Source organism: Lagenorhynchus albirostris, chromosome X (assembly GCF_949774975.1).
Source record: "Lagenorhynchus albirostris chromosome X, mLagAlb1.1, whole genome shotgun sequence".
Taxonomy (NCBI): Eukaryota; Metazoa; Chordata; class Mammalia; order Artiodactyla; family Delphinidae; genus Lagenorhynchus; species Lagenorhynchus albirostris.
In genome coordinates this window covers 42912714-42935955 of record NC_083116.1, presented here as the reverse complement: position 1 = coordinate 42935955, position 23242 = coordinate 42912714, and the positions used below count along the sequence as shown (strand labels likewise).

The 23242-nt window shown below is 40.0% G+C and overlaps 1 protein-coding gene across 5 annotated transcripts in view; it reads left to right on the top strand.

Annotated features, from left to right (window-relative positions):
• Nucleotides 1-23242, top strand: part of LOC132512982 (G protein-coupled receptor associated sorting protein 3-like) — a 145454-nt gene that overhangs the window by 23037 nt on the left and 99175 nt on the right. The window contains exon 2 of one of the 5 annotated variants that reach the window (XM_060137127.1): nt 11506-11719. The exons of the other annotated variants lie outside the window; for them this stretch is intronic. Coding sequence (XP_059993110.1) covers nt 11506-11553 — 48 coding nt within the window. The 3' untranslated portion in view covers nt 11554-11719. Of the gene's footprint in view, nt 1-11505; nt 11720-23242 lie in introns of those variants that run through there. 5 annotated transcript variants of the gene reach the window in all.

The window sequence follows — 23242 nt, the reverse complement described above, 5'->3', positions numbered from 1 at the left end:
TTGGTTATCAAGTAGTATATTCTTTAGCCTCCATATGATTGTATTTTTTACAGATTTTTTTCTGTAATTGATATTTAGTCTCAGACGTTGTGGTCGGAAAAGATACTTGATGCGATTTCAGTTTTCTTAAATTTTACAAGTCTTGAGAATATTCCATGAGCACTTGAGAAGAATGTGTATTCTGCTGTTTTTGGATGGAATGTCCTAGAAATATCAATTAAGACCATCTTGTTTAATGTATCATTTAAAGCTTGTGTTTCCTTATGTATTTTCATTTTGGAAAATCTGTCTCTTGGTGAAAGTGGGGTGTTAAAGTCCCCTACTATGATTGTGTTACTGTCGATTGCCCCTTTTATGGCTGTTAGTATTTGCCTTATGTACTGAGGTGCTCCTATGTTGGGTGCATAAATATTTACAATTGTTTTATATTCTTCTTGGATTGATCCCTTGATCATTATGTAGTGTCCTTCTTTGTCTGTTGTAATAGGCTTTGTTTGAAAGTCTTACATCTTATATGAGAATTGCTGCTCCAGCTTTCTTTTGGTTTACATTTGCCTGGAATATCTGTTTCCATTCCCTCACTTTCAGTCTGTATGTGTCCCTAGGTCTGAGGTGGGTCTCTTGTAGACAGCATATATACGGGTCTTGTTTTTGTATCAATTCAGCCAGTCTATGTCTTTTCGTTGGATCATTTAATTCATTTACATTTAAGGTAATTATTGATATGTATGTTCTTATTACCATTTTTTTTCGGTTGTTTTTGCAGGTGTTTTCCTTCTCTTGTGATTTGTGCCTAGAGAAGTTCCTTTAGCATGTGTTGTAAAGCTGGTTTGTTGTTGCTGAATTCGCTTTTCTTTTGCTTGTCTATAAAGGTTTTAATTTCTCCGTCAAATCTGAATGAGATGCTTGCTGGGCAGAGTAATCTTGGTTGTAGGTTTTTCTCCTTCATCTCTTTAAATATGTCCTGCCACTCCCTTCTGGCTTGCAGAGATTCTCCTGGAACATCGGCTGTTAACCTTATGGGGATTCCCTTGTGTGTTATTTGTTGTTTTTCCCTTGCTGCTTTTAATATTTTTTCTGTGTATTTAATTTTTGATAGTTTGATTAATATGTGTCTTGGCGTGTTTCTCCTTGTATTTATCCTGTATGGGACTCTGCTTCCTGGACTTGATTAACTATTTCCTTTCCCATATTAGGGAATTTATCAACTATAATCTCTTCAAATATTTTCTCAGTCCCTTTCTTTTTCTCTTCTTCTTCTGCGACCCCTATAATTCGAATGTTGGTGTGTTTAATGTTGTCCCAGAGGTCTCTAAGTCTGTCCTCAATTCTCTTCATTCTTTTTTCTTTATTCTGCTCTGCAGTAGTTATTTCCTCTATTTTATCTTCCAGGTCACTTATTTGTTCTTCTGCCTCTTCTGCTATTGATTCCTTCTAGAGAATTTTAGTTTCATTTATTGTGTTGTTCATCATTGTTTGTTTGCTCTTTCATTCTTCTAGGACCTTGTTAAAGGTTTCTTGTATATTTTCTCCATTCTTTTTCCAAGATATGGGATCACCTTTACTATCATTACTCTGAATTCTTTTTCAGGTAGCCTGCCTATTTCCTCTTCATTTGTTAGGTCTTGTGGGGTTTTGCCTTGCTCCTTCATCTGCTGTGTGTTTCTCTGTCTTCTCATTTTGCTTAACTTACTCTGTTTCATGTCTCCTTTTCGTAGGCTGCAGGTTCATAGTTCCCATTGTTTTTGGTGTCTGTCCCCAGTGGCTAAGGTTGGTTCATTGGGTTGTGTAGGCTTCCTGGTGGAGGGGACTAGTGCCTGTGTTCTGGTGGATGAGGCTGGATCTTGTCTTTCTGGTGGGCAAGTCCACGTCCGGTGGTGTGTTTTGGGGTGTCTGTGGCCTTATTATGATTTTAGGCAGCCTCTCTGCTAATGAATATCATTGTGTTCCTGTCTCGCTAGTTGTTTTGCTTCGGGTGTCCAGCACTATAGCTTGCTGTTCGTTGAGTGGAATTGGGTCTTGGCGTTGAGATGGAGATCTCTGGGAGATTTTCGCCATTTGATATTACATGGAGCTGGGAGGTCTCAGGTGTACCAATGTCCTGAACTCGGCTATCCCCCCTCAGAGGCACAGGCCGGACACCTGGCCGGAGCACCAAGAGCCTGTCATCCACACATCTCAGAATAAAAGGGAGAAAAAAAGAAGGAAACAACGAATATGATAAAATAAATAAAGTAAAATAAAATAGTTATTATAATAAAAAATAATTATTAATTTTTTTCTAAAGTAATAAAAAAAAGACAGAAAGAAGAGAACAACCAAACCAAAAAACAATTCCACCAGTGACAACAACTGCTAAAATCTATACTAGAAAAAGAAAAAGAAAGGACAGACAGAATCCTAGGAAAAATGGTAAAAGCAAAGCTATACAGACAAAATCACACACAGGAGCATACACATACACACTCACAGAAAGAGAAACAGGGAAATATATATATATATATATATATATATATATATATATATATATATATATATATATATATATATCGTTGCTCCCAAAGTCCACCTCCTCAATTTGGGATGATTTGTTGTCTATTCAGGTATTACACAGATGCATTGTACATCAAGTTGATTGTGAAGATTTAATCCACTGCTCCTGAGGCTGCTGGGGGAAATTTCCCTTTCTATTTGTTCGCACAGCTCCTGGGGTTCAGCTTTGTATTTGGCCCTGCCTCTGCATGTAGCTCACCTGAGGGCCTCTGTTCTTCACTCAGATAGGACGGGGTTAAAGTAGCAGCTGATTCGGCGGCTGTGGCTCACTCAGGCCGGGGGGAGGGAGGGGTACAGAGTTCAGGGCGAGCCTGCGGCAGAGGCCAGCAAGACGTTGCCCCAGCCTGAGGTGCACTGTGTGTTCTCCCGGGGAAGCTGTCCCTGGATCACGGGACCCAGCCAGTGGCAGGCTGTACAGGCTCCTGGGACGGGAGGTGTGGATAGTGACCTGTGCTCGCACACAGGCTTCTTGGTGGCTGCAGCAGCAGCCTTAGCGTCTCATGCCCGTCTCTGGGGTCTGTGCTGATAGCCGGGGCTCACGCCCATCTATGGAGCTTCTTTAAGTGGTGCTCTTAATCCCCTCTCCTCGCGCACCAGGAAACAACGAGGCAAGAAAAAGTCTCTTTCCTCTTCTGCACTGCCAGACCTTTACATGGACTCCCTCCCGTCTAGCTGTGGTGCACTAGCCCTCTTCAGGTTGTGTTCATGCAGCCAATCCCAGTCCTCTCCCTGGCAACCTACCGAAGCCCGAGCCTCAGCTCCCAGCCCCCACCCATCCCGGCAGGTGAGCAGACAAACCTCTCGGGATGGTGAGTGCTGGTCGGCAGTGATCCTCTGTGCGGGGATCTCTCCGCTTTGTCCTCTGAACCCCTGTTGCTGCGCTCTCCTCCATGCCACCAAAGCTTCCCCCCTCGCCACACGCAGTCTCCACCTGCGAAGGGGCTTCCTACTGTGTGGAAACGTTTCCTCCTTCACAACTCCCTCTCAGAGGTGCAGGTCCTGTCCCTATTCTTTTGTCTCTGTTTTTTCTTTTTCCTTTTGCCCTACCCAGGTATCTGGGGAGTTTCTTTCCTTTTGGGAGGTCTGAGGTCTTCTGCCAGCATTCAGTAGGTGTCCTGTAAGAGTTGTTCCACTTTAGATGTATTTCTGATGTATTTGTGGGGAGAAAGTTGATCTCCACGTCTTACTCTTCCGCCATCTTGAAGCTCCACCCCTGTATCTAGGTATTTTTTGGTTTCCTCTTTGATATCTTCAGTGATCTGTTGGTTATTAAGTAGTGTATTCTTTAGCCCCCATGTGTTTATATTTTTTACAGACTTTTTCCTGTAATTGATATCTAGTCTCATAGCGTTGTGGTCGTGAAAGACACTTGATACGATTTCAATTTTCTTAAATTTCCCAAGGCCTGATTTGTGACCCAAGATATGATCTATCGTGGAGAATGTTCCATGAGCCCTTGAGAAGAAAGTGTATTCTGTTGTTTTTGGATGGAATGTCCTATAAATATCAATTAAGTCCACCTTGTTAAATGTATCATTTATATCTTGTGTTTCTTTATTTATTTTCATTTTGGATGATCTGTCCGTTGCTGAAAGTGGGGTGTTAAAGTCCCCTATTATGATTGTGTTACTGTTGATTTCCCCTTTTATGGCTGTTAACATTTGCCTTATGTATTGAGGTGCTCCTATGTTGGGTGCATAAATATTTACAATTGTTATATTTTCTTCTAGGAATGATCCTTGATCATTATGTAGTGTCCTTCTTTGTCTCTTGTAATAGTCTTCATTTTAAAGTCTATTTTGTCTGATATGAGAATTGCTACTCCAGCTTTCTTTTAATTTCCATTTGCATGGAATATCTTTTTCCATCCCCCCACTTTCAGTCTGTATGTGTCCCTAGGTCTGAAGTGGGTCTCTTGTAGACAGCATATATACAGGTCTTGTTTTTGTGTCCATTCAGCCAGCTGTGTCTTTTGGTTGGAACATTTAATCCATTTACATTTAAGGTGATTATCGATATGTATGTTCTTATTACCATATTCTTAATTATTTTGGGTTTGTTATTGTAGGTCTTTTCCTTCTCTGTGTTTCCTGCCTAGAGAAGTTCCTTTAGCATTTGTTGTATAGCTAGTTTGGTGGTGCTGAATTCTCTTAGCTTTCGCTTGTCTGTATAGGTTTTAAATTCTCCATCAAATCTGAATGAGATCCTTGCTGGGTAGAGTAATCCTGGTTGTAGGTTTTTCCCTTTCATCACTTTAAATATGTCCTGCCACTCCCATCTGGCTTGCAGAGTTTCTACTGTAAGACCAACTGTTAACCTTATGGGGATTTCCTTGTATGTTATTTGTTGTTTTTCCCTTGCTGCTTTTAATATTTGTTCTTTGTATTTAATTTTTGATAGTTTGATTAATATGTGTCTTGGCGTGTTTCTCCTTGGATTTATCCTGTATGGGACTCTCTGCACTTCCTGGACTTGATTAAGTATTTCCTTTCCCATATTAGGGAATTTATCAACTATAATCTCTTCAAAAATTTCCTCAGTCCCTTTCTTTTTCTCTTCTTCTTCTGGGACCCCTATAATTCAAATGTTGTTGTGTTTAATGTTGTCCCAGAAGTCTCTAAGGCTGTCCTCAATTGTTTTCATTCTTTTTTCTTTTTCTGCTCTCCAGTAGTTATGTCCCCTATTTTATCTTCCAGGTCACTTATCCGTTCTTCTGCCTCAGTTATTCTGCTATTGATTCCTTCTAGAGAATTTTTAATTTATTTATTGTGTTGTTCATCACTGTTTGTTTGCTCTTTAGTTCTTCTAGGTCCTTGTTAAAGGTTTCTTGTATTTTCTCCATTCTGTTTCCAAGATTTTGCATCTTCTTTACTATCATCGCTCTGTATTCTTTTTCAGGTAGCCTGCCTATTTCCTCTTCATTTGTTAGGTCTGGTGGGTTTTTACCTTGCTCCTTCATCTGCTGTGTTTCTCTGTCTTCTCATTTTGCTTAACTTACTCTGTTTGGGGTCTCCTTTTTGCAGGGTGCAGGTTCGTAGTTCCTGTTGTTTTTGGTGTCTGTCCCCAGTGGCTATGGCTGGTTTAGTGCATTGTATAGGCTTCCTGGTGGAGGGGACTGGTGCCTATGTTCTGGTGGATGAGGCTGGATCTTGTCTTTCTGGGGGCAGGACCATGTCCCGTGTTGTGTTTTGGGGTGTCTGTGACCTTATGATTTTAGGCAGCCTCTCTGCTAATGTTTGGGGTTGTGTTCCTGTTTTGCTAGTTGTTCTGCATCGGGTGTCCAGCACTGTAGCTTGCTGGTCATTGAGTGGAGCTGGGTCTTGGCGTTGAGTTGGAGATCTCTGGGAGAGCTTTCGCCATTTGGTATTACGTGGCCCAGGAGGTCTCTGGTGGACCAATGTCCTGAACTCGGCTCTCCCACCTCAGAGGCACAGACCTGACACCTGGCCAGAGCACCAAGACCCTGTCAGGCACATGGCTCCGAAGAAAAGGGAGAAAAAAGAAGGAAAGTAAGAGAAAAATAAAATAAAATAAAAGTTATTAAAATTAAAAATAGAAAAGTTTTTAAAAGTAAAGAAAAAGTAAAAAGTAATTTAAAAAAAAGAACAAAAGGACAGACAGAACCCTGGGACAAATGGTAAAAGCAAAGATATACAGACAAAATCACACAAAGAAGCAGACACATACACACTCAGAAAAAGGAAAAATATAAACTTATCTACATATTAAAAAAAAGGAAGAGAGCAACCAAATCAGTAAACAAATCTACCAATGATAATAAACTCTAAATACTAAACTAAGATAAACATAAAACCAGAAACAAATTAGAAGAAGAAAGCAAACCCCAAGTCTACAGTTGCTCCCAAACTCCACTGCCTCAATTTTGGGATGATTTGTTGTCTATTCAGGTATTCCAGAGATGCAGGGTACATCAAGTTGATTGTGGAGCTTTAATACACCTCTCCTGAGGCTGCTGGGAGAGAGTTCCCTTTCTCTTCTTTGTTTACACAGCTCCTGTGATTCAGCTTTGGATTTGGCCCCGCTTCTGCATGTAGGTCACCTGAGGGTGTCTCTTCTTCACTCAGACAGGACGGGGTTAAAGTAGCAGCTGATTTGGGGGCTCTGGCTCACTCAGGCCTGGGGGAGGGAGGGGTATGGAGGTCAGGGTGAGCCTGTGGCGTCAGAGGCCGGCGTGACATTGCAACAGCCTGAGGTGTGCTGTTGTTCTCCCGGGGAGGCTGTCCCTGGATCACAGGACCCTGGCAGTGGCAGGCTGCACAGGCTCCCAGGAGGGGAGGTGTGGATAGTGACCTGTGCTTTCACACAGGCTTCTTGGTGGCTGCAGCAGCAGCCTTAGCATCTCATGCCATTCTCTGGTGTCTATACTGGTAGCCGCAGCTTGCACCTGTCTCTGGAGCTCATTTAGGTGGTGCTCTGAATCCCCTCTCCTCATGCAACCCAAAACAATGGTTTCTTGCCTTTCAGGCAGGTCCAGACTTTTTCCCAGACTCCCTCCCGGCTAGCTGTGGTGCACTAGCCCCCTCCAGGCTGTGTTTATGCATCCAACCCCAGTCCGCTCCCTGGGATCTGACCTCTGAAGCCTGATCCTCAGCTCCCATTGCCCACCCACCCTGGCAGGTGAGCAGACAAGCCTCTTGGGCTGGTGAGTGCTGGTCAGCACCGATCCTCTGTGCAGGAATCTCTCCGCTTTGCCCTCTGCACCCCTGTTGCTGAGCTGTCCTCCCTAGCTCTGAAGCTTCCTCCCCGCCACCACCCCCGTCTCTGCCAGTGAAGGGGCTTCCTAGTGTGTGGAAACCTTTCCTCCTTCCCAGCTCCCTCCCAGTGGTGCAGGTCCCATCCCTATTCTTTTGTCTCTGTTTTTCTTTTTTCTCTTGGCCTACCTGGGTACGTGGGGTGTTTCTTGCCTTCGGTGAAGTCTGAGGTCTTCTGCCAGTGTTCAGGTGTTCTGTAGGAGTTGTTACACATGTAGATGTATGTCTGATGTATTTGTGGGGAGGAAGGTGATCTCCTTGTCTTACTCTTCTACCGTCTTGAAGGTCTCCTGTCAGAAATCATTTTTTAATCCATCCTGACAGTCTCTCCCCTTTAATTGGTGTATTCATACCATTCGTATCAAAAGTGATTATATTGCATTAATATTTATCACATTTGTAACTATTTTCTGTTCATTGCCATGTTTTTGTTTCATCTTTTGTCTTCCACTCTTTTTCTGCCTTCTCTTGTTTTAATTGAGCATCTTTTATTCTGTTTACTCTCTTCTCTTAGCATATTAATTATGTATGTGTTTTAAAATTTTCTTAGTGGTTGCTCTAGAGTTTGTCATTTACATTGGTGACTAGTCTAAGTCCAGTTTCAAATAATACTATACTGCTTGCGTAGTTCTCATACTTTATTACAATATACTCCCAGTTCCTCTCTCCCAACCATTACAATATTGTTACCATTCATTTCAATTATATACAGTAATCACTGAATATATTGTTTCTATTGTTATTTTGAACAAACTGTTATTTGATCATCAGGAATAAGAAAAATTAAATATCTTTTAAGTTCATCTATTCATTCTCAAATTGTCTTCCTTTCTTCACATAGATAGATCTTGGTTTCACACCTATATAATTTTCCTTCTTTATGAAGAATTTAACACTTTTTACAAGGCAAGTCTACTGTGAATAAATTCTCTCAATTTTTATTTACCTGAGAAAATCTTTATCTCTTCTTCACTTTTGAAGGAGTATTTTACTTGATACAACATTCCAGGTCAGTGTGTTTTTTTCTTCAACACTCTAAATTTAATTTTACTCCACTCTTTTTTTGCTTGTATAGTTTCTGAAGAGAAGTCCAATGTAATTTTTTCCTTATTCTCCTATAAGTAAGGCATTTTTTCCTTTGGCTTCTTTGAAGATTTTCTTTTGTCTGATTTTCTAAAGCTTGAATATGATATGCCTAAGTGTAGATTTTTTTGATATTTATTCTGTAGGGTGTTCTCTGAGCTCCTTTCTGTAATTTGCATCTATCATTAATTTTACAAAATTTTCAGCCATTATTATTTCAAATAGGCATTCTGTTTATTTCTCTCTTTCATCTCCTTTTGTTATCCCATTATTTATATGTTACAACTTTTTTTTTAATGGTAAAAGTTATTTTGATATATTTATTTTGCCATACAGGCCTCTTCAGGAATTCAAAGCAGTTTCTGCCCCCCATTGAGGCCCAGAGATAGAAGAGAAACTGCTAAAAGCTTACAATTACACACAGAAAGCACAACTTTTGTAATGTCCCACAGTTCTTAAATATTCTGTTCTTTGTTTTTCATTCTTGTTTCTATTTGTTTTTTAGTTTGCGTAATTTCTATTGGCATATCTCCAAGCTCACTGATTCTTTCCTTGGCCATGTCTCATCTACTGATGAAGGTATTCTTCACATGCATTCTTCATTTCTGTTAGAGTGTTTTTAATGTCTAGCATTTCATTTTGATTCTCTCTTAGGGTTTTCATCTCTCTGCTTACATTACCCGTCTGCTTTTGCATGTTGTCCACTTTTTCTGTTAGAGCCTTTAGCATACTGGTCTGATTGTTCCAAAATTCGTGCCATATCTAAGTCTGATTCTGATGCTTGCTTTCTCTCTTCAGACTGTTTTTTCCTTTTAGCATGCCTTGTAAATTTTTGTTGAAAGCCGGACAGAATATATTGGGCAACAGAACTGAAATAGGCCTTTAGTGTAAGGTTTTATGTTTATCTGTCTAGGAGTTGTTAGACTGTGTTTAATGTTTTCTGTAGTTGTAGGTGTCAGAGACTAAAATTTACTCTAGTGTCCTTGCTTTTTCCCGCTCTGTTGTCTTTGGCTTCCTTAGAGAATCCTTTCTCTATAGGGTCTGAGACTTATAGTTGTTTCAGCCGTAATACCTTGTTAGTATACAGGAGCCTAATTGCTGTGGTAATAAAGTGTGAGGACAAGGGGAATTTTTCTATAGTCTTATGATTAGGTCTTAGTCCTATAGTGAACCTGTACCCCTGTGCTGCTACCTTTATACGTGCTTCTCAGCTCTGTGCTCCCCATTAGGTGGTACAGGAAGGCTAGAGGGGACTGGAGATAAGTATTTCCCTTCCCTCACATTGAATGCTAACAGGGGCTGGAATTCGGTGTTTCATTCCCCTAGGTCAGTTAGGCTCTGGTAAAACTCAATTCAGTTAGGCTCTGGTAAAATAATTTCCCTTGGGGGAAGCAGGCATTTATTAAGGAGAACAGAATGCTCTGGGTATATTTCAGATGGTTACTTTTTCCCTCCAACTACTAGAGGAACAAGGATATATTTCTCCACTCTTCACCTTGAGAACCTGGCAGGGCTCTTGATGGTAAAACTCATGAAAGTATGGAGACCCCTCTCAGGGGACCCACTGGATTTTTTAATTCTAAAACTAGACCACACAGAGCCTCCAGCAATTCATCAATTACTGTATAAGTGTTCCAGTACTGACTCCAGTATTAATAGAAACATTTAAACTTCATGAGAGCCCACTGAGAGCAGTGAGTTTCTGCCCTCAGTAACCTATGGTTCTCAGTATCCACTTCTCTTTTTAGTTTGGGGGGCATTGGCTTGTCCTGTGACCTCAATTCTCTGGTCCTGTGATAAACCATCCTGTGATAAACCATCATGGATAAACCATATCCTGTGATAAACCATCATGGAAAAGAATATGAAAAAGAATGTATGTATAACTGAATAACTTTGCTGTACAGCAGAAATTAACACAACACTGTAAATCAACTATACTTCAATAAAATAAAATTTTAAAAAAGATGTGGTATATATATATATATATATATATATATATATATATATATATACAATGGAATACTACTCACCCATAAAAAAGAATGAAATTTTGCCATTTGCAACAACATGATTGGACTTGGAGGGTATTATGCTTAGTGAAATAAGTCAGACAGAGAAAGGCAAATACTGTATGTTATTATGTATATGTGGAATCTAAAAAATAAAACAAACTAGTGAATATAACAAAAAAGAAACAGACTCACAGATATAGAGAACAAACTAGTGGTTGCCAGTGGGGAGAGGGATGTGGGGAGGGACAAGATAGGGGTAAGAGATTAAGAGGTACCAACTACTATGTGTAAAATAAATAAGCTTCAAGGATATAGTGTACAGCACAGGGAATATAGCCAATATTTTATTATAGCTATAAATGGAGTATAATCTTTAAAAATTGTGAAACACTGTGTTGTACACCTGAAACATGTAGTATTGTAAATCAACTATACCTCAGTAAAAAGACAACAACAACAACATGTTGGTCTTGGAAGTGATTTCTTGGATATAGCACCAAAGCCACTGGCAACAAAAGCAAAAATAGACAAATGAGACCATATCAAACTAAAATGTTGTGCACAACAAAGGAAATAATCGACAGAATGAAAAGGCAGACTACAGAATGGGAGAACATATTTGCAAACCATATATCTAAGCGACTAATACCTAAAATATGTAATGAACTCCTACAACTTCATAGCCAAAAAAAGGAAAAAAGGCAAAGGACTTGAGTAGACATTTCTCCAAAGAAGACATACAAATGGCCACCAGGTATATGAGAAGGTGCTCAACATCACTAACTATCAGGGAAATGCAAATCAAAACCAAAATGAGATATCCCCTCACACCTGTTAGGATGGCTATTATCAGAAAAACAATAGATCACAAATGTTAGCAAGGATTTTGAGAAATTGGAACCCTTAGACACTGCTCTAGGAATGTAAAATGGTGCAGCCACTATAGGGTACAGTATGGAAGCCCCTCAAAAAAACAAAAATAGAATTGCCATGTGATCCAGCAATTCCATTTCTGAGTATATATTCAAAATAATGGAAATTAGGATCTCAAGAGGATTTCTGCTCTCCCTTGTTCATTGCAGCATTATTCACAACAGCCAAGATATGGAAACAACCCAAATGTTCATTGATAAATGAATGGATAAAGAAAATGTGGTATATACACAGAAGTGAATATTATTCAGCCTTAAAAAAGGAAATCCTGCCATTTGTGACAACATGAATGAACCTGTAAAACATTATGCTAAGTGAAATAAGGCAGTCAGAGAAGGACAAACACTACATGATTCCACATATACATGGTATTTAAAATAGTCAAACTCATAGTGAAGAGAGAATAGTGGTTAACAGGGGTTGGGGGAGAGGAAATAGGGTGTTGTTGAATGGGTATAAAGTTTCAGTTATGCAAGATGAATAAGTTTTAGAGATCTGCTGTACAACATAGTGCATCGTTCACAATACTGTGTTGTGCACTTAAAATTTTGTTAAGAAGGTAGATCTCATGTGTTCTTACAACAACAACAAATGGGCACAAAGAAAATTAGAGGTGATAGATATGTCTATTATCTTGATGGTGATGATGGTTTCATAAGTGTATACCTATGTCCAAACTAACCAAATTGTATACATTAAATATATTGTTTTTAATATATCAATTATATCTCAATAAAGCTGTTTTAAAAAGACATCATCATACTGAACATCATCAAGGTTTTGTCCTATGTTATCTTCTAGGAGTTTTATAGTTTCACATTTCATATTTAGGTCTATCATCCATTTTCTGTTGATTTTCGTGAAGGATGTAAGGTCTGTGTCTAGATTCAGTTTTTTGCATGTGGATGTTCATTTACTCCAGCACCATTTGTTGAAAAGACTGTCTTTGCTCCATTTTGTTGTCTTTGACCCTTTGTCAAAGATAAGTTGATTGTGTTTTTTTGGTATATTTCTGGACTCTCTCTTCTGATGATGTTCCATTGATCTGTTTGTCCATTCTTTCACCAATATCACATCATCTTGATTACTGTAACTTTATAGTAAGTCTTGAAGTCAAGTGATATCAGTCCTCTGATTCTGTTGTTCTCCTTCAATACTGAGTTGTCTATTCTGGGTCTTTTGCCTCTTCATATAAACTTTGGTATCTGTCAATATCCACAAAATAACTTGCTATGCTTTGGTTTAGGAAGAGCTGGTTAGGAAGAACTAGTCTTGACAATATTGAGTCTTCCTATCCATGAACATGGACTATCTCTCCATTTATTTAGTTCTTGTATGATTTAATTAATCAGAGTTTTCTAATTTTCCTCATATAGATCTTGTACATATTTGTTAGATTTATACCTATGTACTTCATTTTTTGGGGGGGGGATCAGTAAAAAATTTACTGACCTAAAATTTTCTTTTTTTTTAACATCTATATTGGAGTACAATTGCTCCACAACGCTGCGTCAGCCTCCACCCCACAACAAAGTGAATCAGCCATACACACACACATGCCCCCACATCTCCTCCCTCCCGCATCCCCCCGACCCTCCCCATCCCACCACTCTAGGCGGTCACAAAGCACCAAGCCGATCCCCCTGCGCTATGCAGCCGCCCCCCACCAGTCATCTGCTCCACGCTTCGCAGCGGATACATGTCCATGCCACCCCCGCCACATCATCAGAGTTCCCCTTCCCCCTCCCCATATCCTCAAGTCCATTCTCTGGTAGGTCTTTGTCTTTATTCCTGTCTTACCCCTAGGTTCTTCATGACATTTTTTTCCCTTAAATTCCATATATATGTGTTAGCATATGGTATTTGTCTTTCTCTTTCTGGCTTACTTCACTCTGTATGACAGACTCTAGGTCCACCCACCTCATTACAAATAGCTCAATTTTGTTTCTTTTTATGGCTGAGTAATATTCCATTGTATATATGTGCCACATCTTCTTTATCCATTCATCCGATGATGGGCACTTAGGTTGTTTCCATCTTCTGGCTATTGTAAATAGAGCTGCAATGAACATTTTGGTACATGACTCTTTGAATTATGGTTTCCTCAGGGTATATGCCCAGTAGTGGGATTGCTGGGTCATATGGTAGTTCTATTTGTCGATTTTTAAGGAACCTCCATACTGTTCTCCATAGTGGCTGTACCAATTCACATTCCCACCAGCAGTGCAACAGTGTTCTCTTTTCTTCACACCCTCTCCAGCATTTATTGTTTCTAGATTTTTTGATGATGGCCATTCTGACTGGTGTGAGATGATATCTCATTGTAGTTTTGATTTGCATTTCTCTAATGATTAATGATGTTGAGCATTCTTTCATCTGTTTGTTGGCAGTCTGTATATCTTCTTTAGAGAAACGTCTATTTAGATCTTCTGCCCATTTTTGGATTGGGTTGTTTGTTTTTTTGTTACTGAGCTGCATGAGCTGCTTGTAAATTTTGGAGATTAATCCTTTGTCAGTTGCTTCATTTGCAGATATTTTCTCCCATTCTGAGGGTTGTCTTTTCGTCTTGTTTATGGTTTCCTTTGCTGTGTAAAAGCTTTTAAGTTTCATTAGGTCCCATTTGTTTATTTTTGTTTTTATTTCCATTTCTCTAGGAGGTGGGTCAAAAAGGGTCTTGCTGTGATTTATGTCATAGCGTGTTCTGCCTATGTTTTCCTCTAAGAGTTTGATAGTTTCTGGCCTTACCTTTAGGTCTTTGATCCATTTTGAGCTTATTTTTGTGTATGGTATTAGGGAGTGATCTAACCACATACTTTTACATGTACCTGTCCACTTTTCCCAGCACCACTTATTGAAGATGCTGTCCTTTCTCCACTGTACATTCTTGCCTCCTTTATCAAAGATAATGTGACCATATGTGCATGGGTTTATCTCTGGGGCTTCTATCCCGTTCCATTGATTTATATTTCTGTTTTTGTGCCAGTACCATACTGTCTTGATTACTGTAGCTTTGTAGTATACTCTGAAGTCAGGGAGTCTGATTCCTCCAGCTCCGTTTTTCGTTCTCAAGATTGCTCTGGCTATTCGGGGTCTTTTGTGTTTCCATACAAATTGTGAAATTTTTTGTTCTACTTCTGTGAAAAATTCCAGTGTTAATTTGATAGAGGTTGCATTGAATCTGTTGATTGCTTTGGATATTACAGTCCTTTTCACAGTGTTGATTCTTCCAATCCAAGAACATGGTATATCTCTCCATCTATTTGAGTCATCCTTAATTTCTTTCATCAGTGTCTTATAATTTTCTGCATACAGGTCTTTTGTCTCCCTAGGTAGGTTTATTCCTAGATATTTTATTCCTTTTGTTGCAGTGGTAAATAGGAGTGTTTTCTTGATTTCACTTTCAGGTTTTTCATCATTAGTGTATAGGAATGCCAGAGATTTCTGTGCATTAATTTTGTATCCTGCTACTTTACCAAATTCATTGAATAGCTCTAGTAGTTTTCTGGTAGCATCTTTAGGATTCTCTATGTATAGTATCATGTCATCTGCAAACAGTGACAGCTTTACTTCTTCTTTTCCGATTTGGATTCCTTTTATTTCCTTTTCTTCTCTGATTGCTGTGGCTAAAACTTGCAAAACTATGTTGAATAATAGTGGTGAGAGTGGGCAACCTTGTCTTGTTCCTGATCTTAGTGGAAATGCTTTCAGGTTTTCACCATTGAGGATGATGTTGGCTGTGGGTTTGTCATATATGGCCTTTATTATGTTGAGGAAAGTTCCCTCTATGCCTACTTTCTGCAGGGTTTTTATCATAAATGGGTGTTGAATTTTGTCAAAAGCTTTCTCTGCATCTATTGAGATGGTCATATGGTTTTTCTCCTTCAATTTATTAATATGGTGTATCACGTTGATTGATTTGCGTATAGTGAAGAATCCTTGCATTCCTGGAATAAACCCCACTTGATCATGGTGTATGATCCTTTTAATGTGCTGTGGGATTCTTTTGCTAGTATTTTGTTGAGGATTTTTGCATCTATGTTCATCAGTGATATTGGCCTGTAGTTTTCTTTCTTTGTGACATCCTTGTCTGCTTTTGGTATCAGGGTGATGGTGGCCGCATAGAATGAGTGAGGGGGTGTTCCTCCCTCTGCTATATTTTGGAAGAATTTGAGAAGGGTAGGTGTTAGCTCTTCTCTAAATGTTTGATAGAATTTGCCTGTGAAGCCATCTGGTCCTGTGCTTTTGTTTGTTGGAAGATTTTTAATCACCATTTCAATTTCAGTGCTTGTGATTGGTCTGTTCATATTTTCTATTTCTTCCTGATTCAGTCTTGGCAGGTTGTGCATTTCTAAGAATTTGTCCATTTCTTCCAGGTTGTCCATTTTATTGGCATAGAGTTGCTTGTAGTAATCTCTCATGATCTTTTGTATTTCTGCAGTGTCAGTTGTTACTTCTCCTTTTTTGTTTCTGTTTCTATTGATTTGAGTCTTCTCCCTTTCTTTCTTGATGAGTCTGGTTAATGGTTTATCAATTTTGTTTATCTTCTCAAAGAACCAGCTTTTAGTTTTATTGATTTTTGCTATCGTTTCCTTCATTTCTTTTTCCTTTATTTCTGATGTGATTTTTATGATTTCTTTCCTTCTGCTAACTTTGGGTGTTTTTTGTTCTTCTTTCTCTAATGGCTTTAGGTGTAAGGTTAGGTTGTTTATTCGAGATGTTTCCTGTTTCTTAAGGTAGGATTGTATTGTTATAAACTTCCCCGTTAAAACTGCTTTTTCTGCGTCCCATAGGTTTTGGGTCATCATGTCTCCTTTGTCATTTGTTTCTAGGTATTTTTTGATTTCCTGTTTGACTTCTTCAGTGATCACTTCGTTATTAAGTAGTGTATTATTTAGCCCCCATGTGTTTGTATTTTTTCCAGATCTTTACCTGTCATTGATATCTAGTCTCATAGTGTTGTGGTCGGAAAAGATACTTGATACAATTTCAATTTTCTTAAATTTACCAAGGCTTGATTTGTGACCCAAAATATGATCTATCCTGGAGAATGTTCCCATGAGCACTTGAGAAAAATGTGTATTCTGTTGTTTTTGGATGGAATGTCCTATAAATATCAATTAAGTCCATCTTGTTTAATGTATCATTTAAAGCTTGAGTTTCCTTATTTATTTTCATTTTGGATGATCTGTCCATTGGTTAAAGTGGGGTGTTAAAATCCCCTATTATTGTGTTACTGTCGATTTCCCCTTTTATGGCTGTTAGTATTTGCCTTATATATTGTGGCTCTTGTATGTTGGGTGCATAAATATTTACAATTCTTATATCTGCTTCTTGGATCGATTCCTTGATCATTATGTAGTGTCCTTCTTTTTCTCTTGTAATAGTCTTTATTTTAAAGTCTGTTTGTCTGATATGAGAATTGCTAATCCAGCTTTCTTTTGGTTTCCATTTGCATGTAATATCTTTTTCCATCCCCTCACTTTCAGTCTGTATGTGTCTCTAGGTCTGAAATGGGTCTCTTGTAGACAGCATATATATGAGTCTTGTTTTTGCATCCATTCAGCCAATGTGTGTCTTTTGGTTGGAGCATTTAATCCATTTACATATAAGGTAATTATCGATATATATGTTCCTATTCCCATTTTCTTAATTGTTTTGAATTTGTTATTTTAGGTCTTTTCCTTCTCTTGTGTCTCTTGCCTAGAGAAGTTCCTTTCGCATTTGTTGTAAAGCTGGTTTTGTGGTGTTGAACTCTCTCAGCTTTTGCTTGTCTGTAAAGCTTTTCTCTTTCAAATCTGTATGAAATCCTTGTTGGGTAGAGTAATCTTGGTTGTAGGTTTTTCTCCTTCATCACTTTAAATATGTCCTGCCACTCCCTTCTGGCTTGCAGAGTTTCTGCTGAAAGATCAGCTGTTAACCTTATGGGGATTCCCTTGTGTGTTATTTGTTGTTTTTCCCTTGCTGCTTTTAATATGTTTTCTTTGTATTTAATTTTTGACAGTTTGATTAATATGTGTCTTGGAGTGTTTCTCTTTGGATTTATCCTGTATGGGACTCTCTGTGCTTCCTGGACTTGATTAACTATTTCCTTTCCCATATTAGGGAAGTTTTGCACCATAATCTCTTCAAATATTTTCTCAGTCCCTTTCTTTTTCTCTTCTTGTTCTGGAACCCCTATAATTCGAATGTTGGGGTGTTTAATATTGTCCCTGAAGTCTCTGAGACTTTCCTCAGTTCTTTTCACTCTTTTCTTTATTCTGCTCTGCAGTAGTTATTTCCACTATTTTATCTTCCAGGTCACTTATCCGTTCTTCTGCCACAGGTATTCTGCTATTGATCCCATCTAGAGTATTTTTAATTTCATTTATTGTGTTGTTCGTCGTTGCTTGTTTCATCTTTAGTTCTTCTAGGTCCTTGTTAAATGTTTCTTGCATTTTCTCTATTTTATTTCCAAGATTTTGGATCATCTTTCCTATCATTATTCTGAATTCTTTTTCAGGTAGACTGCCTATTTCCTCTTCATTTGTTAGGTCTGGTGGGTTTTTATCTTGCTCCTTCATCTGCTGTGTGTTTTTCTGTCTTCTCATTTTGCTTATCTTACTGTGTTTGGGGTCTTCTTTTTGCAGGCTGCATGTTCGTAGTTCCTGTTGTTTTTGATGTCTGTCTCCAGTGGCTAAGGTTGGTTCATTGGGTTGTGTAGGCTTCCTGGTGGAGGGGACTAGTGCCTGTGTTGTGGTGGATGAGGCTGGGTCTTGTCTTTCTGGTGGGCAGGTCCACGTCTGGTGGTGTGTTTTGGGGTGTCTGTGGACTTATGATTTTAGGTAGCCCCTCTGCTAATCGGTGGGGTTGTGTTCCTGTCTTGCTGGTTGTTTGGCATAGGGTGTCCAGCACTGTAGCTTGCTGGTCGTTGAGTGAAGCTGGGTGCTGGTGTTGAGATGCAGATCTCTGGGAGATTTTCACCGTTTGATATTATGTGGAGCTGGGAGGTCTCTTGTGGACCAGGGTCCTGAAGTTGGCTCTCCCACCTCAGAGGCACAGCAGTGACTCTGGGCTGCAGCACCAAGAGCCTTTCATCCACAGGGCTCAGAATAAAAGGGAGAAAATGTAGAAAGAAAGAAAGAAAGAAGAAAGAAAGGGATGGAGGGAGGGAGGAAGAAAGAAAAGAAAGAAAGTGGATAAAATAAAGTAAGATAAAATAAAATAGTTATTAAAATAATAAATATTAAGAAAAAAACGGACGGATAAAACCCTAGGACAAATGGTGAAAGCAAAGCTATACAGACAAAATCTCACACAGAAGCATACACATACACACCCACAAAAAGAGGAAAAGGGGAAAAAATAATAAATCTTGCTCTCGAAGTCCACCTCCTCAATTTGGGATGATTCCTTGTCTATTCAGGTATTCCACAGATGCAGGGTACATCAAGTTGATTGTGTAGCTTTAATCCGCTGCTTCTGAGGCTGCTGGGAGAGATTTCCCTTTCTCTTCTTTGTTTGCACAGCTCCTGGGGTTCAGCTTTGGATGTGGCCCCGCCTCTGCGTGTAGGTCGCCGGAGGGTGTCTGTTCTTCGCTCAGACAGGACGGGGTTAAAGGAGCCACTGATTCGGGGGCTTTGGCTCACTCAGGTCTGGGGGAGGGAGGGGCACGGAGTGTGGGGCGAGCCTGCGGCGGCAGAGGCCAGCGGGACGTTGCACCAGGCTGAGGCGCGCCGTGCGTTCTCCCCGGGGAAATTGTCCCTGGATCCCGGGACCCTGGCCGTGGCGGGCTACACAGGCTCCCCGGAAGGGAGGTGTGGATAGTGACCTGTGTTCGCCCACAGGCTTATTGGTGGGGGCAGCAGCAGCCTTAGCGTCTCATGCCCGTCTCTGGGGGCCGCGCTGTTAGCCGCGGCTCGCACCCGTCTCTGGAGCTCCTTTAAGCCGCGCTCTTAATCCCCTTTCCTCGTGCACTAGGAAACAAAGAGTGAATAAAAAGTCTCTTGCCTCTTCGGCAGGTCCAAACTTTTTCTCGGACTCCCTCCCGGCTAGCCGTGCTGCACTAACCCCCTGCACGCTGTGTGCACGCCGCCAGCCCCAGTCCTCTCCCTGCGCTCCGACCGAAGCCCGAGCCTCAGCTCCCAGCCCCGCCCACCCCGGCGGGTGAGCACACAAGCCTCTTGGGCTGGTGAGTGCCGCTCGGCACCGATCCACTGTACGGGAATCTCTCCGCTTTGCCTCCGCACCTCCAAAGCTTCCCCCCTCCGCCACCCGCAGTCTCCACCTGCGAAGGGGCTTCCTAGTGTGTGGAAACCTTTCCTCCTTCACAGCTCCCTCCCACTGGTGCAGGTCCCGTCCCTAATCTTTTGTCTCTGTTTATTCTTTATTCTTTTGCCCTACCCAGGCACGTGGGGAGTTTCTTGCCTTTTGGGAGTTCTGAGGTCTTCTGCCAGCGTTCAGTAGGTATTCTGTAGGAGTTGTTCCACGTGTAGATGTATTTCTGGTGTATCTGTGGGGAGGAAGGTGATCTCTGCGTTTTACTCTTCCGCCATCTTCCCCGATCTCCTCTATGTACTTCATTTTTTTTTGTACTTCATTTTTGAGGGTGCTAATATATAAGGTACTGTGTTATTAATTTCAAACTTCACTTGTTCATTGCTGTTATATAGGAAAGCAATTGCCTTTTTTTATATTAACCTTATCCTCTAACCTTACTGGAGTTGCTTATTAGTTCCAATCTTTTTGGATATTCTTTCTGATTTTCTACATAGACAAACACATCATCTGCAAACAAAGGCAGTTTTATTTCTTCTTCCCAATCTGTATTCCTTTTATATCCTTTTCTGGTCTTAATGCATTAGCTAGGAATTCCAGTACAGTTTTGAAAAGGAGTGGTGAGAGGGGGCATCCTTGACTTTTCTTGATCTTAATGGTAAAGCTAGTTCCTAACCATTATGTATGGTGTTAGCTGTGGTGTTTCTGTATATGTTCTTTATCAAGTCAAGGAAGTTCTACTCTATTCCTAGTTTGCTGAGACAATTTTATTGTTTTGCATGTGGATATCTAGTTGTCCCAGCACAGTTTGTGAATGGACGGGATTTTCAACAAATGGTGATTGAATTCCAATCAATTAAATGTAAGTGTAAATGATGTAGGCATTTCTTTACCATGGAATTTAAGAAGCAGGTGGACTACCTCTACTCTTTTTTTCCCATTTTGCTGGCTAGACGCAGACCACAGTGATGCCCCATCACATATTTTTTCTGTTTTGAAAAGTTACTTTAACGTTCAATTAACTACCAATATTCGCTGGCATTGTGGAAATTCAGGATTTCTTCTCCCTGCAAAGTTAATAACCATGAACTCACCTCACCAGCCCCTTTAGTTCTAGAAATCCTCAAGGGGTATTTCCCATGTCCTAAATTTTGATGGTTTTCACACGATTTTTCCATGTGTGGTTGCCACAGTAAGCTTTACTGTGAGGCACTTAAGTCCCTCCAATTGCTCCCTCTAATTCGTCCAACCACTACCCATACCCAGAGTCCTCATCATGTTAGAGTTGAGTACTACTCTAAACTTTAAAGCCATGTTGGAGAGGAGGATGTTTTCCTCTCTTTAGGTTATACTTTATAAGTGGGATCTGCACAACAGAATATTATAATTTCTTTGCAAACTGTGCTTTTCATGATAACTTATGAACCTGCCTTTGTTGTAACAGACATACAGTTGAAGGCATATGTTTGAAGAGGCAAAAATAGGAGTCCTAATCCCAGTGCTGCCATTAGAATAGCTATATTCCACTAATGAAAAGGCATTGTTCCTGGGCTGAGGTCACTGTGCCTGGCTCTGTTTCCTTCAGCATAAATTCTCTTAAAGAAGAACCCACTCCAAATATAACCTGAAAATATTCTGGGGTCAGGCCTCCCCACAAGTTCTTTAGATGTGCTTTGTCTCAAGTAATAGACACAGTTTAGATCTTTCCTAGAGGTTCTTCAGTCTCTACTGAAACTAGACATCTATTGATCCAGTTTCATAGTTTACAAGACCCAGCCTTGTTGGTCCCACCTGCAAGGGACTTGAGTTCCTGTGTAAAGCTCCTGAAACTCGGGAATATGAGAATGGATATATTCTAAGAATACATAGGGTTTGGATCAACCTTGAACAAAAGGGAGATCCCAGAGGGAAAGTTTGCCTGAGGAACATGAAGGACAGAAGAAAGGTAAATTAAGCTAAATGGGCAAAACTATGTCCATGACCACGATGACTGAGAGAGACAAGAGTAGATCACTCAAGCTGCACAGGCAAGGGATATGCTAGTGTGAAAGTTCATGTGCATGTATGTGGGAGGTGGGGTGGGTATAGTGCAGCAGCACAGCTGCTTCTGTATCCCAGGCTTACTGGTGGGGGAATTATTTGGGGGGAGAGAGAGACAGGGAGACAGAGAGAACACGAAGCTGGGGCTCTGCTTTTATTAGGGTCCCACTGTAGGGAGCCTAGGGTTTGTCAGGTTGTCTTTATTGGCTAATTTAAAGCACAAGAGCAGATAGTAGTCTCAGGAAGGAAAAGGCAGGATCTCTCAAGGAATCAGTTGTCTAGGTTAACCAAGTCTTTCTGAAAGAGGGAACTAAATGAGTTGGGAGTGGCCTAGTTCCTTCTCAGGTCCTTTTGCTGGTAGCTATGTCTTACAGCCCATAATATGATTATTCAAGATGGTTTTCTTTTGAAATGGATGCCTTGGCAATCAAAAGCTTAATGTCAGGCACTTAAATCAAAAAGCATAATGCCCAGCACTTACACTTCAGAAATTTATATTTCAGAGGCTAGTCAGGGTTACACAGGTGCTAGTGGAGACACTGGAGAGTGAAACTGTGGCTGTTGCAATCACACGAGAATCCATTTTACAAGGAAGTAAATATAATATTAGTTAACAGACAGACATAGGTCAGCGTCTTGTTTAAATCTTTTCTTTGCTCTCTGATTTTAAAGATGACACTTAATCTATCTGATATATACACATAAAGAGCTAACACATAAAAAGCTTAAAATACGACTTTTCCCAGTTCAATAAATGTTAACAGCAATAGTGTCTTCTGTAAATGAATTTAGAAAAAATTGTCCAAAAGATATTTCAAAGTCTCACAGTAAAATCAGCCAGCTTTGGTAGATCCACTCCCCTGCCAGTAAATATTTTGGGATCAATATCCCAACACCTGGAAATTACCAGAGAAGCTTGCATTGGTATGACCATAAACTTGTAGGATAGAAATCTAAATTAAATAGAAAACACAAGTAAATGTAAACTCAAGAGAACAGAGATTTCTTTCCGGTGTCTTTTTTTTCCTACTGCATGTCCAGTGCCTAGGAAAAAGCAGATACTCATATATATTTGTTGAATGAATAAAAGGCACCAGACACTTTCAGAAGGAGAAGGAACAGTTCACAGAGGCAAAGAGATTCATGCACACGCACAGATCCCAGAAGAGCTCAGACTCCCTTCTTCCACCCTGGCATTCACCCAAGAGAGTATACTTTGGAACAAAGAAAATCCACAGTTCAGCTAAGGCCATTGAAAGAGCACAGTGAAAGACATTCCTCTGAAAACTGACATCTGTTGTCTCTAGATATAGTATAGAATCATCTCTAGATTTTTTCTCTATCACCTAAATATTGTACACTTATAATAAATATCTAATAACAAGTAAAAGCTGATATGAAAATTCATGGTAAGAATAAGGTTCCCTTTTCATCCTGGTAAGCATCCATGATATTCAGTAAATAGGGACTCTCTCCAAGACGAACCTCAAAGATGATTGCAAATTCTCTCTTCTTTAGAAAAGAGAGAAGGTGCTTAAGAGGGTGGTTATAGTGGTAAGAGATGAGGGCCCAGATTGATCCTCCCAGGGCCTG